We start from the raw sequence: 12,231 nt of genomic DNA, 5'->3' as shown, positions 1-12,231 counted from the left end.
TCTCCTTGTCTCAGATAATCCCTCTGCATCTCTCCCACCCATGCAAAGCTTGGCATGTGCTTAGCTCAGCATGTTGTGGCTTTTCAAAGTGCATCACAAGTTATGCGGAGAATGCACAAGGCTGTCTTGAGCGTGCATGTCACTTACGCATGGGAAGTCATCGGGAGTAAGCCCTGCACAGGGAGCTTGGCCACTTTCTTCTGTCCTTTTGCTGCCCAGTAGCTGCTTGTCCTGTTGGTCTCTCCCCATACTGGGGGAGGGGGGTAAAAAAAGCCACCCAAGCTGGCTTAGTGGAGTCTTGTGGGAAACTAACAGTTTTCCCTGAGCTGAGCATTTGCCATGCCTGGCTTGTTCTGTTGCACAAGTGTGAGAAGTGTGGCTAGCAGGTCAAGGGAGGTGATCCTCCCCCTCTACTCAGCCCTGGTGAGACCCCACCTGGAGTACTGTGTCCAGTTGTGGAGCCCCTATTCCAAGAGGGATGTGGAGGTGCTGGAAGGTGTCCAGAGAAGGGCCACAAGGATGATCAGAGGGCTGGAGCACCTCTCCTGTGAGGACAGACTGAAGGAGTTGGGGCTGTTCAGTCTGGAGAAGAGAAGGCTCCGAGGTGACCTAATTGTGGCCTTCCACTATCTGAAGGGGGCCTACAGGAAGGCTGGGGAAGGACTTCTCAGGATCTCGGGTAGTGATAGGACTAGGGGGAATGGAATGAAGCTGGAGGTGGGGAGATTGAGGCTAGATGTGAGGAGGAGGTTCTTCCCCATGAGAGTGGTGAAGCCCTGGAATGGGTTGTCCAGGGAGGTGGTCGAGGCCCCATCCCTGGAGGTGTTTAAGCCCAGGCTGGCTGAGGCTGTGGCCAGGCTGATCTAGTGTGGGGTGTCCCTGCCCATGGCAGGGGAGTTGGAACTAGATGATCCTTGTGGTCCCTTCCAACCCTGAATGATACTATGATGATACAAGCACCATGAACTGGCCCCATGTAGCAGGCAGGAAAATGTATTTGAAGTGGTGTGGGTGGAGGAGGTGGCTGGCTGGGAGCTGCTTTGAGCAGTGGGGCTGCTAAGTCTGAAACTCTGCTCCTGTAATTCCAGGTCTTTAAGTAGAGGCCAGGCATAGTTTTGCCCTCAAACACATACTTAGTTGGGCTTATTTGGCTAAGACAAGGTACACCTCCATGGGAAAACCCTGGTGAAAAGAGAACACTTAGTTTGTTAGTCACTGTGCAGGCTGAATGGGCTACTGAAAGCAAACTCTTAAACCAGTTTATGATGCTTAGAGAAAAGAGCTGAATCATGCCTATAAACTTGATCACTTAAAACCCTGTTCTGTCCCTCCTCAAACTGGCTTCCAGGTTGTGATTGCAGGTGGGAGAAGGGAGCAGGACTTTGGCTGAGTATAGAAATTGACACACTTCAGTACCTGCAAGCAGAATAAATAGGGAAGTGTAATTCCTTCCTCTTAGGGGTTAATGCTTGTCTTCATAGCCTGGTGCAGAACTGAGGCATCCTCAGAAAATGTGCTTTGGCATTGAGCAGGCTGTTTGCAGAGTGGCTGGGCTGTCTGCACTGCTTAGTTTGACCCAGCCTGTGTTTGGGCTGGAGGGTAGCCATGTAGCTTATGAGCTGTGAATAGAGACACCCTGTGGAATGAAATTGCTTGGGGAAGACAAGCATTGTGGCTGAACTCTCTTTTTCTTTGTTATCTTTTTGAGGGTAACTTCCCAACCCAGCAGTGCAGGCTGGGGATCACTGGGCTGTGTGACTGAGCAGGTCAGCAGCTGGCTGTAAGGGTGGGGAAGGGAAGGGAATTTCCCTGTCTAAACTGGGGGATGTCATGAGCTGCATGGACAGTCTCCTAGACCTATAAGGGATGGTATGCTGGGTTAGAGAGGTGGTATTCTGTGGTAGCATGCAGGGTACCAAACCAGTCTAAATATAACATTGCATGCTTTTGTTGCTGAAGAAAGTAAAGTGGCCTGAGCTGGCATAGTGTGAGCTTCCTCAAGAGACCCTTGTACATCATCAGTGTGTTGTAAAAAGAATTGCTTGTAGAAGACTGCTACACTCTTGTGATGTTGGGAGCTAACTGCCTGAGCCAAGGTTTCCTGGAACTGGCTGGAGGGCTGAGCCCAGAGAGTGGTGGTGAATGGTGCCACATCCAGCTGGCAGCCAGGCACCAGTGGTGTGCCCCAGGGATCAGTGTTGGGTCCCATGCTCTTTAACATCTTTATTGATGATCTGGATGAGGGCATTGAGTCCATCATCAGTAAATTTGCTGATGACACCAAGCTGGGGGCAGGAGTTGATCTGCTGGAGGGTAGAGAGGCTCTGCAGAGGGACCTCGACAGGCTGGACAGATGGGCAGAGTCCAAGGGCATGAGATTGAACACATCCAAATGCCAGGTTCTACACATTGGCCACAAGAACCCCATGCAGTGCTACAGGCTGGGGTCAGAGTGGCTGGAGAGCAGCCAGGCAGAGAGGGACCTGGGGTTACTGGTTGATGGTAGGCTGAACATGAGCCTGCAGTGTGCCCAGGCAGCCAAGAGGGCCAATGGCATCCTGGCCTGCATCAGGCCAGCAGGAGCAGGGAAGTCATTCTGCCCCTGTACACTGCACTGGTTAGGCCACACCTTCAGTCCTGTGTCCAGTTCTGGGCCCCTCAGTTTAAGAAAGATGTTGAGTTGTTGGAATGTGTCCAGAGAAGGGCAACAAAGCTGGGGAGGGGTTTGGAACACAGCCCTGTGAGGAGAGGCTGAGAGCTGGGGTTGCTTAGCCTGGAGAAGAGGAGACTCAGAGGTGACCTTATCACTCTCTACAACTCCCTGAAGGGAGGTTGTAGACAGGTGGATGTTGGTCTCTTCTCCCAGGCAGCCAGTACCAGAACAAGAGGACACAGTCTCAGGCTGTGCCAGGAGAGGTTTAGGTTGGAATGTGCTGCCCAGGGAGGTGGTGGAGTCACCATCATTGGAGGTGTTCAGGAGGAGACTTGATGGGGTGCTTGGTGCCATGGGTTAGCTGTTTGGGTGGGTTGGATTGGTTGATGGGTTGGACACGATGATCTTGAAGGTCTCTTCCAACCTGGTTTGCTTTATTCTAAATAAAGGTTTGTTGTTGTTTTTTTCCTGCAGAGGGGCCAAAGGCTGTGGAAGCAGCTGGTCTTTGCCATGGTGATTTTATAAGATGCAGAATTACCCTGCTCACAGGAATTTTTGTCTGTTGCTTGGTGCTGTCCTGTCCTCTTCTGTTTTCCTTTGTGTTTCACATCTATGTTTTTTTAAACTCTGATCATCAAACTTCTGTACAGAGGCTGTGTGGCTCAGTATTCAGGCACAGCAGGAGCTGATCTTTCCCTAGAGCACTAAAGAGCCATAGCTTTATGGGGCAAATACAGCTAATGAGAAGCTTAGTTTAACTTGAAGTAATCCATGATGTTGTCTCTTGATTGCAGGGATGCCAAAGCTTGTGTTGTTCATGGCACAGATTTGAAGGACATGACTAGTGAGCAGCTGGATGACATCCTGATGCATCACACAGAAATTGTCTTTGCCAGGACATCTCCTCAGCAGAAGCTTATCATTGTGGAGGGCTGTCAGCGACAGGTAAAGGGAGAAAACCCCAGATGTGACTATACCAGCACCAGAACAAGAGGACACAGTCTCAAGCTGTGCCAGGGGAGGTTTAGGCTGGATGTTAGGAAGAAATTCTTCACAGAAAGAGAAATTGGCCATTGGAATGTGCTGCCCAGGGAGGTGGTGGAGTCACCATCACTGGAGGTGTTTAGGAAGAGACTGGATGGGGTGCTTGGTGCCATGGTTTAGTTGATTAGGTGGTGTTGGGTGATAAGTTGGACTCAATGATCTTAAAGGTCTCTTCCAACCTGGTTAGTTCTGTTCTATATAAAAGTACATAAACTACCAACCAGTGCTGCCATCTGAAGTGGCATAGCTTAGTTTACTCAGTGCTCAGGTGAAAGGCCAGACTAGACCTCAGTCTGTCAGCAGCCTTCAGCTGCTGATGTCAGATTGCTCTACAATACATAGTCTCTTGCAGAAAAGCATCTTCAGTTGGTATTGAAGCTTTCCTCTGACCCTAGGATGTTTAACACACTCAATTCCTGAATGTTCTGGAGGTGCTTGGGAGAGGAAAAAGATTCAACATACTTAGCCAGGTGGGGGTTGGTCTCTTCTCCCAGGCAACCTGCCCCAGAACAAGAGGACACAGTCTCAAGCTGTGCCAGGGGAGGTTTAGGCTGGAGCTTAAGAAGAAATTCTTCACAGAAAGAGAAATTGGCCATTGGAATGTGCTGCCCAGGGAGGTGGTGGAGTCACCATCCCTGGAGGTGTTCAAGAGGGTACTGGATGATGCCCTTGGTGCCATGGTTTAGTTGATCAGGTGGTGTTGGGTGATAGGTTGGACTGGATGATCTCAAAGGTCTTTTCCAACCTGGTTAATTCTATTCCATATTTACATAGTCTAACTCTGGAGAGAGCAGCATGATTCTCTGATAAGTCTGATCAGAATGGGGGAAGGAATGAGAGGAGAACAAGGAGGAACTGAAGTCTCTTTACAGCACAGTGAAAGTAGCCTCTTGTATTCCTTCTCTTGGAAGATAGGAGGAAGTGTTTTGGTGTTTTGCCCCTAATGTTACCTGATCACTTCAGCCTTTCTATCCCTCCCTTTGCCTAGGGTGCCATTGTGGCTGTCACAGGTGATGGTGTCAACGATTCCCCAGCCCTGAAGAAGGCTGACATTGGTGTTGCTATGGGTATTGCTGGCTCAGATGTCTCCAAGCAGGCAGCTGACATGATTTTGCTGGATGATAACTTTGCCTCCATTGTCACTGGTGTTGAAGAAGGTGAGCTTTTAACTTCTGCACTGTGGTGAACAAGCAGCATGCTTCAGCAGTGCTACTTGCTGATTGCCTCTGAAATAGAGGCGCCTGGAAGGCTTTGTTTTACCTGAGCTTGTCTCCATGCTGTGTTTTCAAGGAGGGGACAGCATTTTGCTCATCCTTTTCAGAGTCTTATCCCTCTCCATGGGACCAGCTCAACCCTTTGGGGATGGGTAACAGTAGGAAGCAGCTGAGTAACAAAAGCTACTTTGTCCTTTTGGCTAACACTGACCCTACAGTCATCTTTGCCAGCTGAGGCTGACACATTTTCCTCCCTGATGGAGCAGTAGCTCTCAAACAGGAGCAGAACAGAGGGTACCTCCAGGGGCTCTTGATGATTTTTCAGGAGCCAGGGCTTAGTATCCTAATAGTGTATGCAGTGACCCCCTAATTGCTGTGACCAAAAAGACAACTCTGCATGGGTGATGCCTTGCCTGGCACAGTCTCACCCTTACATGTGAGACAACTCTTCACTTTGCTGCACTAGAGTTTTTGCCTTTATGATGTTATTGCTGAGGCTGCCTAGGAGCAACTTGGATGCCTTCTGCTGCTGAGTTATATTGTTCTCTTCTTTGCCCCAGGGCGTCTGATCTTTGATAACCTGAAGAAGTCTATTGCTTACACCCTGACCAGTAACATTCCTGAAATCACACCCTTCCTGATCTTCATCATTGCCAACATCCCCCTTCCCCTGGGAACAGTCACCATCCTCTGCATTGACTTGGGCACTGACATGGTAAATGCCTTTATTTTGTCTCAAGAAGAGATGTGGAATAGTTTGTAGCTACCCTAAAGAAAGGACAGCTGGAAGGGAAATGCTCAAATACAGGAGTAGTGTTCTGGTTTAAAATAACTCACCATTTGATATGCCCTTGGGTCACACTCCCTGTTTTGTGCCTTCCTGAGTCTGAGGAGCCTTCAGTTCCATGTAGAGACAAAGTGGGGATGGGGAGTGGGGAAGGTCCTTCAGTTCCATGTAGAGACAAAGTGGGGAAGGGGAGTGGGTAAGGTCCTTCAGTTCCATGTAGAGACAAAGTGGGGATGGGGAGTGGGTAAGGTCCTTCTGAGGCTCCTTCAGTTCCATGTAGAGGCAAAGTGGGGAAGGGGAGTGGGTAGGGTCCTTCTGAGGAGCCTTCAGTTCCATGTAGAGACAAAGTGGGGAAGGGGAGTGGGGAAGGTCCTTCAGTTCCATGTAGAGACAGAGTGGGGGATGGGGAGTGGGGAAGGTCCTTCTGAGGCTTCTTCAGTTCCATGTAGAGGCAAAGTGGGGATGGGGAGTGGGTAAGGTCCTTCAGTTCCATGTAGAGACAGAGTGGGGAAGGGGAGTGGGTGAGTTCCTCCCCGCATACCATACCTAGAGCTTTTGGGCAGCGCTGTTCCTCAGGCTGAGGCACGGGCAGGGAATGTTACATGCAGTGGAATACTGAAAGAGTTCTAACAGCAGTACTGCCACCTCCAAAGGTCCCTGCTATCTCCCTGGCTTATGAGCAAGCAGAGAGTGACATCATGAAAAGGCAGCCCCGAAATCCCCGCACAGACAAGCTGGTGAATGAGCGCCTGATCAGCATGGCCTATGGGCAGATTGGTAAGCTGCTCTGTGTTCTCTTGGCACCCATCTGATGAACTTGGTGGCAGTGGGAGTTTGTGCACCCTTCTGAGTCACTGACTGCTCTGCTTGTTTTGGTAGGGTTTGAGGTTTGGGATGTGCAAACCAGAGCCTCGGGCTGTTAAGGCCTTGCCATGGTTCTGCCCCTGTGGCACATAGCGGTGGCTTGTGCAGCTTGATCCATTGAATTGCTTGCACAGTCATTTTGTTTAATTGCACAGCACTGTAAAGGAACTGGCTGGCAACCAGCTCTCCTCTGGTTCAGACTTGTTCAGCAAGAACATAGATCCCATTGTTAGTTTAATTAGAAGTAAAGGATTCTCTCCAGTGTATCCCTAAACACACAGAGCGTTGGGAGCCTCGATTAAAGGCAGCTACAGAGACATGCCTGGCTCACAGGACACAAGCTCATGCTTAATTGCAGCAGACCTTGGGAACCTTCTTGGTTGTGTTTTACAAGGGCTGTGGGTGGACAGGGCTTAATGAGAGTACAAAGAGAGTTTTATTTGGTGTCCTTGAGTACCATGTCAGCACAGGGCAGAGCTGAAGTAACTCTGTGCAAAGCTGGGAGTAGAAGGTGCTCAGCAAAAGAGCAGTGGCTGAGTGTGGTGATGGTGTGCACTGTTCCTGTAGATGCTGCTTGGAAGACTGAGCCCCACAAGGAGTATTTTTTTGGTTGTGATTGAGGTCTCCTGCAAAGGGCTTTGTTAATTGCACTCAATTCTTATCACAGAGAAATTCTTCACAGAAAGAGAGATTGGCCATTGGAATGTGCTGCCCAGGGAGGTGGTGGAGTCACCACTGGAGGTGTTTAGGAAGAGACTGGATGGGGTGCTTGGTGCCATGGTTTAGTTGATTAGATGGTGTTGGGTGATAGGCCTGGACTCTGATCTGAAGGTCTTCTCCAACCTGGTTAATTCTATTCTATTCTATCACAGTCTCAAGCTGTGCCAGGGGAAGTTTGGGCTGGAGGTGAGGAGAAAGTTCTTCCCAGAGAGAGTTGTTAGCTGTTGGAATGTGCTGCCCAGGGAGGTGGTGGAGTCACCATCCCTGGAGGGGATTGGCCATGGCACTTGGTGCCATGGTTTAGTAGTCATGAGGTGTTGGGTGACAGGTTGGACTTGATGATCTCTGAGGTCTCTTCCAACCTTATTGATTCTATGATCCTTCCTTACGTTTTTAGGTATGATTCAGGCCCTTGGAGGTTTCTTCACCTACTTTGTAATCATGGCAGAGAATGGATTCTTGCCTTCTGGCTTGCTGGGAATCAGAGTTCAGTGGGATGACCGATGGATTAATGATGTGGAAGACAGCTATGGGCAGCAGTGGGTAAGTTTTGAGGCACAGCTTAGAGCCTGCCAGCCAGAGTGCTAATGCCTGCTGAACTTGGTGGGGACACCAGAGAGCCAAGGCAGCATGGCTGAACAAAGGTTCTCTGCTTTGTCTGCTTCCTAGACCTATGAGCAGAGGAAGATAGTGGAGTTCACTTGCCATACAGCCTTCTTTGTCAGCATTGTGGTTGTGCAGTGGGCAGACTTGATCATCTGTAAGACCCGAAGAAACTCTGTCTTCCAGCAGGGAATGAAGTAAGTCAGGCTGCCCATGGAGGATTTGGGCATGGACTCTCTGTTCTCCAGCACTAGTTCTTTGTCCCAGCAGTGTCTGGGCATTTTGGTGTAAGCATGGAACAGTCTGGTGCCTTAGGAGTGGATAAAAGAGGGGCCAGGTGCTCTCTTTCTTGTAGTACCTGCTATGGTCATCAGGCTGAGGCAATGCAAAATGCTGACTTCCACTGCCCTTGTCTGTGTGGAGCAAGTACACCTCAGAGGAGAAAGGCATACAGAAGAGCTGCTGTATCAAGAGATCTGAGGGCATGAGCCCCAGCCCCCTTTTGAATTTGTGATGAATGCAGTTTCTGGTTGACTTAGTTTGAACTGGAGTATCTGTCTGGGGGCCACAGTGACAGCTCTGCCATCACCTTCAATGGCCTGACAGTTCCCACCTGATGGGGCCAGGCCTGAAAGTCTGTTGCCATTCACTACCAAGTAGTAACTGTTTGTAGGATGTCACCTGTGGAAGTACTCTGTCCCTGACTGCTTTCCTCTCTCTGCTAGGAACAAGATCTTAATATTTGGTCTTTTTGAGGAAACTGCTCTGGCTGCCTTCCTCTCCTACTGCCCTGGGATGGATGTTGCTCTAAGGATGTACCCTCTCAAGTAAGTTGCATCATGGTTTTTGTACAGAACAGTGGTGCTTGGGTGGGGAGATGGGTAGAAGTAGCTGTGAATTTTAAGAGCATGAAACTGACCCTGTTCCCCCCAGCAAACTCCTGACCAAGCTGTCAGCCCCTGGCTTGGACAGCAGCTCTCTGAGCTGGGTTAGGAACTGACTGGAGGCTGAGCCCAGAGAGTGGTGGTGAATGGTGCCACAGCCAGCTGGCAGCCAGGCACCAGTGGTGTGCCCCAGGGATCAGTGCTGGGCCCCAACGTGTTCAATATCTTTATTGATGATCTGGATGAGGGGATTGAGTCCACCATCAGTAAACTTGCAGATGACACCAAGCTGGGGGCAGGTGTTGATCTGTTAGAGGGTAGAAGAGCTCTGCAGAAGACCTTGACAGGCTGGGCAGATGGGCAGAGTCCAAGGGCAGGAGATTTAACACATCTAAACGGCAGGTTCTACACACTGGCCACAGCAACCCCATGTAGTGCTACAGGCTGGGGTCAGAGTGGCTGAGAGCAGCCAGGCAGAGAGGAACCTTGGGGTACTGGTTGAGAGTAGGCTGAAAATGAGCCAGCAGTGTGCCCAAGAAGGCCAATGGCATCCTGGCCTGCATCAGGAACAGTGTGGCCAGCAGGAGCAGGGAAGTCATTGTGCCCTGTGCTCAGCACTGGTTAGGCCACAGCTTGAGTCCTGTGTCCAATTCTGGGCCCCTCAGTTTAGGAAGGAGGTTGACTTGCTGGAACAAGTCCAGAGAAGAGCAGCAAAGCTGGGGAGGGGTTTGGAGCACAGCACTGTGAGGAGAGGCTGAGGGAGCTGGGGAGACCTTATTGCTCTCTATAACTAACTGAAGGGAGGTTGTAGTCAGGTGGGGGTTGGTCTCTTCTCCCAGGCAAGCAGCACCAGAACAAGAGGACACAGTCTCAAGCTGTGCCAGGGGAAGTTTAGGCTGGAGGTGAGGAGAAAGTTCTTCACAGAGTAGTTGGCCATTGGAATGTGCTGCCCAGGGAGGTGGTGGAGTCACCTTCCCTGGAGGTGTTCAAGAGGGGATTGGATGTGGCACTTGGTGCCATGGTTTAGTAGTCCTGAGGTGTTGGGTGATAGGTTGGACTTGGTGATCTCTGAGGTCTTTTCCAACCTTATTGATTCTATGATTCTACTCTTAACCCAGAAGAGTTCAGGCTGGAGGCTGAGAGCGATCCATTGTGTTGTGGTGCATGAGGGATTTGCTTTTCATTGCTGCTGATGAGGAGCCTGCAGTTCAAGGCCCTGCTGAAAATTAGCAATAGGACTTTGGTTATGCCAGTGGGCTGTGGTGCAGCTGCCCTTGTACTTGCATGGGGACTGCACCTCCAAGGAGAATCGCCTGGATTAGTCTAAGACAGGCCAGGTGACTTCTGTGTTGCTGGTGATGATGTCCTGTGCTCCTTCCACAGACACAGTGCAGGTAGCAAAGTCTTTTGACAGCTGCTAGCTAGATACAGATGACCACTTGGTGCACAGTACACTTCCTGCCTGGGAAAGGTGCCAACATCCTCAGCATTGCTCAACAGCATTGCAACATTTTGTGGCAGGCTTCAGTCCCAAACTTCAAACAGGCCTCTGGCTTATGTACCAAGATGCTTTTCATGGGAAAGAAGAAATCCTGGTACCTCTTGTGTTGCATTCTGAAGCCTTGCCTAGAGTTTGGTGCTGGAGTGTGAGCATTTAGAATACATAGAATAAACCAGGTTGGAAGAGACCTTCAAGATCATCACATCCAACCCACCTAAACAACTAACCCATGGGACCAAGCACCCCATCAAGTCTCCTCCTGAACACCTCCAATGATGGTGACTCCACCACCTCCCCAGGCAGCCCATTCCAATTTCCTAACCAGACAGCTGGCCTCTGCCCAAGGCCTGCAGCAGCTCCATGCAGCTGGGGTAAATCAGTAGGGAAGCCAGGGAAGTTCAAGTGGGCAAGGCCATGGGCACAGTGGTGATGTGTATTTGGAGGAAGTATTTCTTGATTAATGGGTGGGGAGGTGCTGGTGCAGAGGTGGTGTGACACAACTTGCTTGGAGTTAATAGCCAATGGTGGATTAACCTATTGTGGAAGAAAACTTGATGATAGTTCTTGGCTTGGAGGGCTCTCAGGTGAACCACAGATGGTGTGCTGGCAAGCTGGGGCATGCCAACCTTTCTGTACTCCTCTGTGCCATCAAGTCAGCACACTGCTAGGCACAGAGCATCTCTGCTGCCAGTGTTCTCACTGTCTTCTCTCCAATACAGGCCAACCTGGTGGTTCTGTGCTTTCCCTTACTCCCTCCTCATCTTTGTGTATGATGAAGTCAGGAAGCTCATTATCAGACGCAACCCTGGTGGTAAGAATACGCTGCTGATCTGTTTCTGTCCCCACCTCTTCGTGCTGCTGAGCTCTGTACAAGCTCTGCCAGTGCTCAAGGACCCTGCCAGTGCTCAAGGACCCCCCCAGTGCTGAGAGGACTCTCTACAGTGCAGTATTTTGCTGTCTTCCCTTCCTCAGCAGTAGCAGTGCAGTTTGAGTTTAAGGACTGTCTCTCCCAGCCCCTGCATCCCTCTGCAGTATGTGACAGTACCAGTGCACTACAAGTAAATGGGAAAGGCTGATTAGTTCCTGGGCAGTTCTAGACAGCTTGGAACAGGGCCTGAAAGCTCCAGCACAGCAACAGCTTGGCAAGAGGTTTCCCATTGTGATGGGTTGCTCACTAGGCTCAGGTGCTACAGGGCAAAGTGTTCAGAGCCTAAAGGGAGCTCTCTAAACCTCATATTTGATCTGCCTGAAGACTAATTCTGCTTTCTTTCTCCATTTTTCCTCAGGTTGGGTGGAAAAAGAGACCTACTACTAAAAAGTGTCTGTAAAACATTCCATGCACAGCCCATACCACCTCTCCACCATCTCCCCTGTGTGCATACTTCATCATTGCAAGTGCAGAACTGTGCCTGGGCAGGAGTGAGCGGAAACTAAAGGAAACAATGAAGAAACATGGACTGGAAGAGGAAAGCAAGGGGGAGGTTGGGGTGGGAGGAGTGTGTTAGACCATCAGTCCATGGGGAAGAGAGTTTGAGTAGTTTTATTGTGCCTTTGTTTTTCTAAAAGGAAACTGAAGATTTTATATGTGGATTTTTACAAATAAAGATGGATTATAAGAGGATGCCCCCACATGGGCTTAGGTGGGTGTCTTTCTGAAGGCAGGAGCTGGTTCAAGGCAGGCTCCTCTCCCTGCTGAAGGTGTGATGGGTGACCACATGGGTTAGCCCCTGGCTCCTCAGTTCAGGAGTGGCAAAGCAGGAGACAGCAGCATGTGCAGAAGAGCCCTGGTGTCACAGTGTCACCAAGGCTGGAAAAGACCTCAACAGATCAAGTCCAACCTATCACCCAAGACTTCATGATTAGACCATGGCTCCAAGTGCCGTGTCTAATGTCCTCTTGAACACATCCAGGGATGGTGACTCCACCATCTCCCTGGGCAGCACATGCCAATGGCCAATAAT

The 12,231-nt window shown here is 50.1% G+C and overlaps 1 protein-coding gene across 1 annotated transcript in view; it reads left to right on the top strand.

Moving 5' to 3' along the window:
- The window catches only part of ATP1A1 (ATPase Na+/K+ transporting subunit alpha 1), a 31,693-nt gene extending 19,794 nt beyond the window's left edge, over positions 1 to 11,899 (top strand). The window contains exons 15-23 of the mRNA XM_068165968.1: positions 3,448 to 3,598; positions 4,686 to 4,854; positions 5,472 to 5,626; positions 6,352 to 6,475; positions 7,680 to 7,825; positions 7,952 to 8,082; positions 8,611 to 8,712; positions 10,990 to 11,081; positions 11,557 to 11,899. Coding sequence (XP_068022069.1) covers positions 3,448 to 3,598; positions 4,686 to 4,854; positions 5,472 to 5,626; positions 6,352 to 6,475; positions 7,680 to 7,825; positions 7,952 to 8,082; positions 8,611 to 8,712; positions 10,990 to 11,081; positions 11,557 to 11,585 — 1,099 coding nt within the window. The 3' untranslated portion in view covers positions 11,586 to 11,899. The remainder of the gene's footprint in view (positions 1 to 3,447; positions 3,599 to 4,685; positions 4,855 to 5,471; positions 5,627 to 6,351; positions 6,476 to 7,679; positions 7,826 to 7,951; positions 8,083 to 8,610; positions 8,713 to 10,989; positions 11,082 to 11,556) is intronic.
- Positions 11,900 to 12,231: the final 332 nt, after the last annotated feature.

This window comes from Melanerpes formicivorus, unplaced genomic scaffold (assembly GCF_026170545.1).
Source record: "Melanerpes formicivorus ecotype bairdi unplaced genomic scaffold, bMelFor1.0.p_v2 SCAF_95, whole genome shotgun sequence".
NCBI classification, from domain to species: Eukaryota; Metazoa; Chordata; class Aves; order Piciformes; family Picidae; genus Melanerpes; species Melanerpes formicivorus.
Note: the sequence above shows the minus strand (reverse complement) of the source record. Positions and strands in the feature narration are given on the sequence as shown.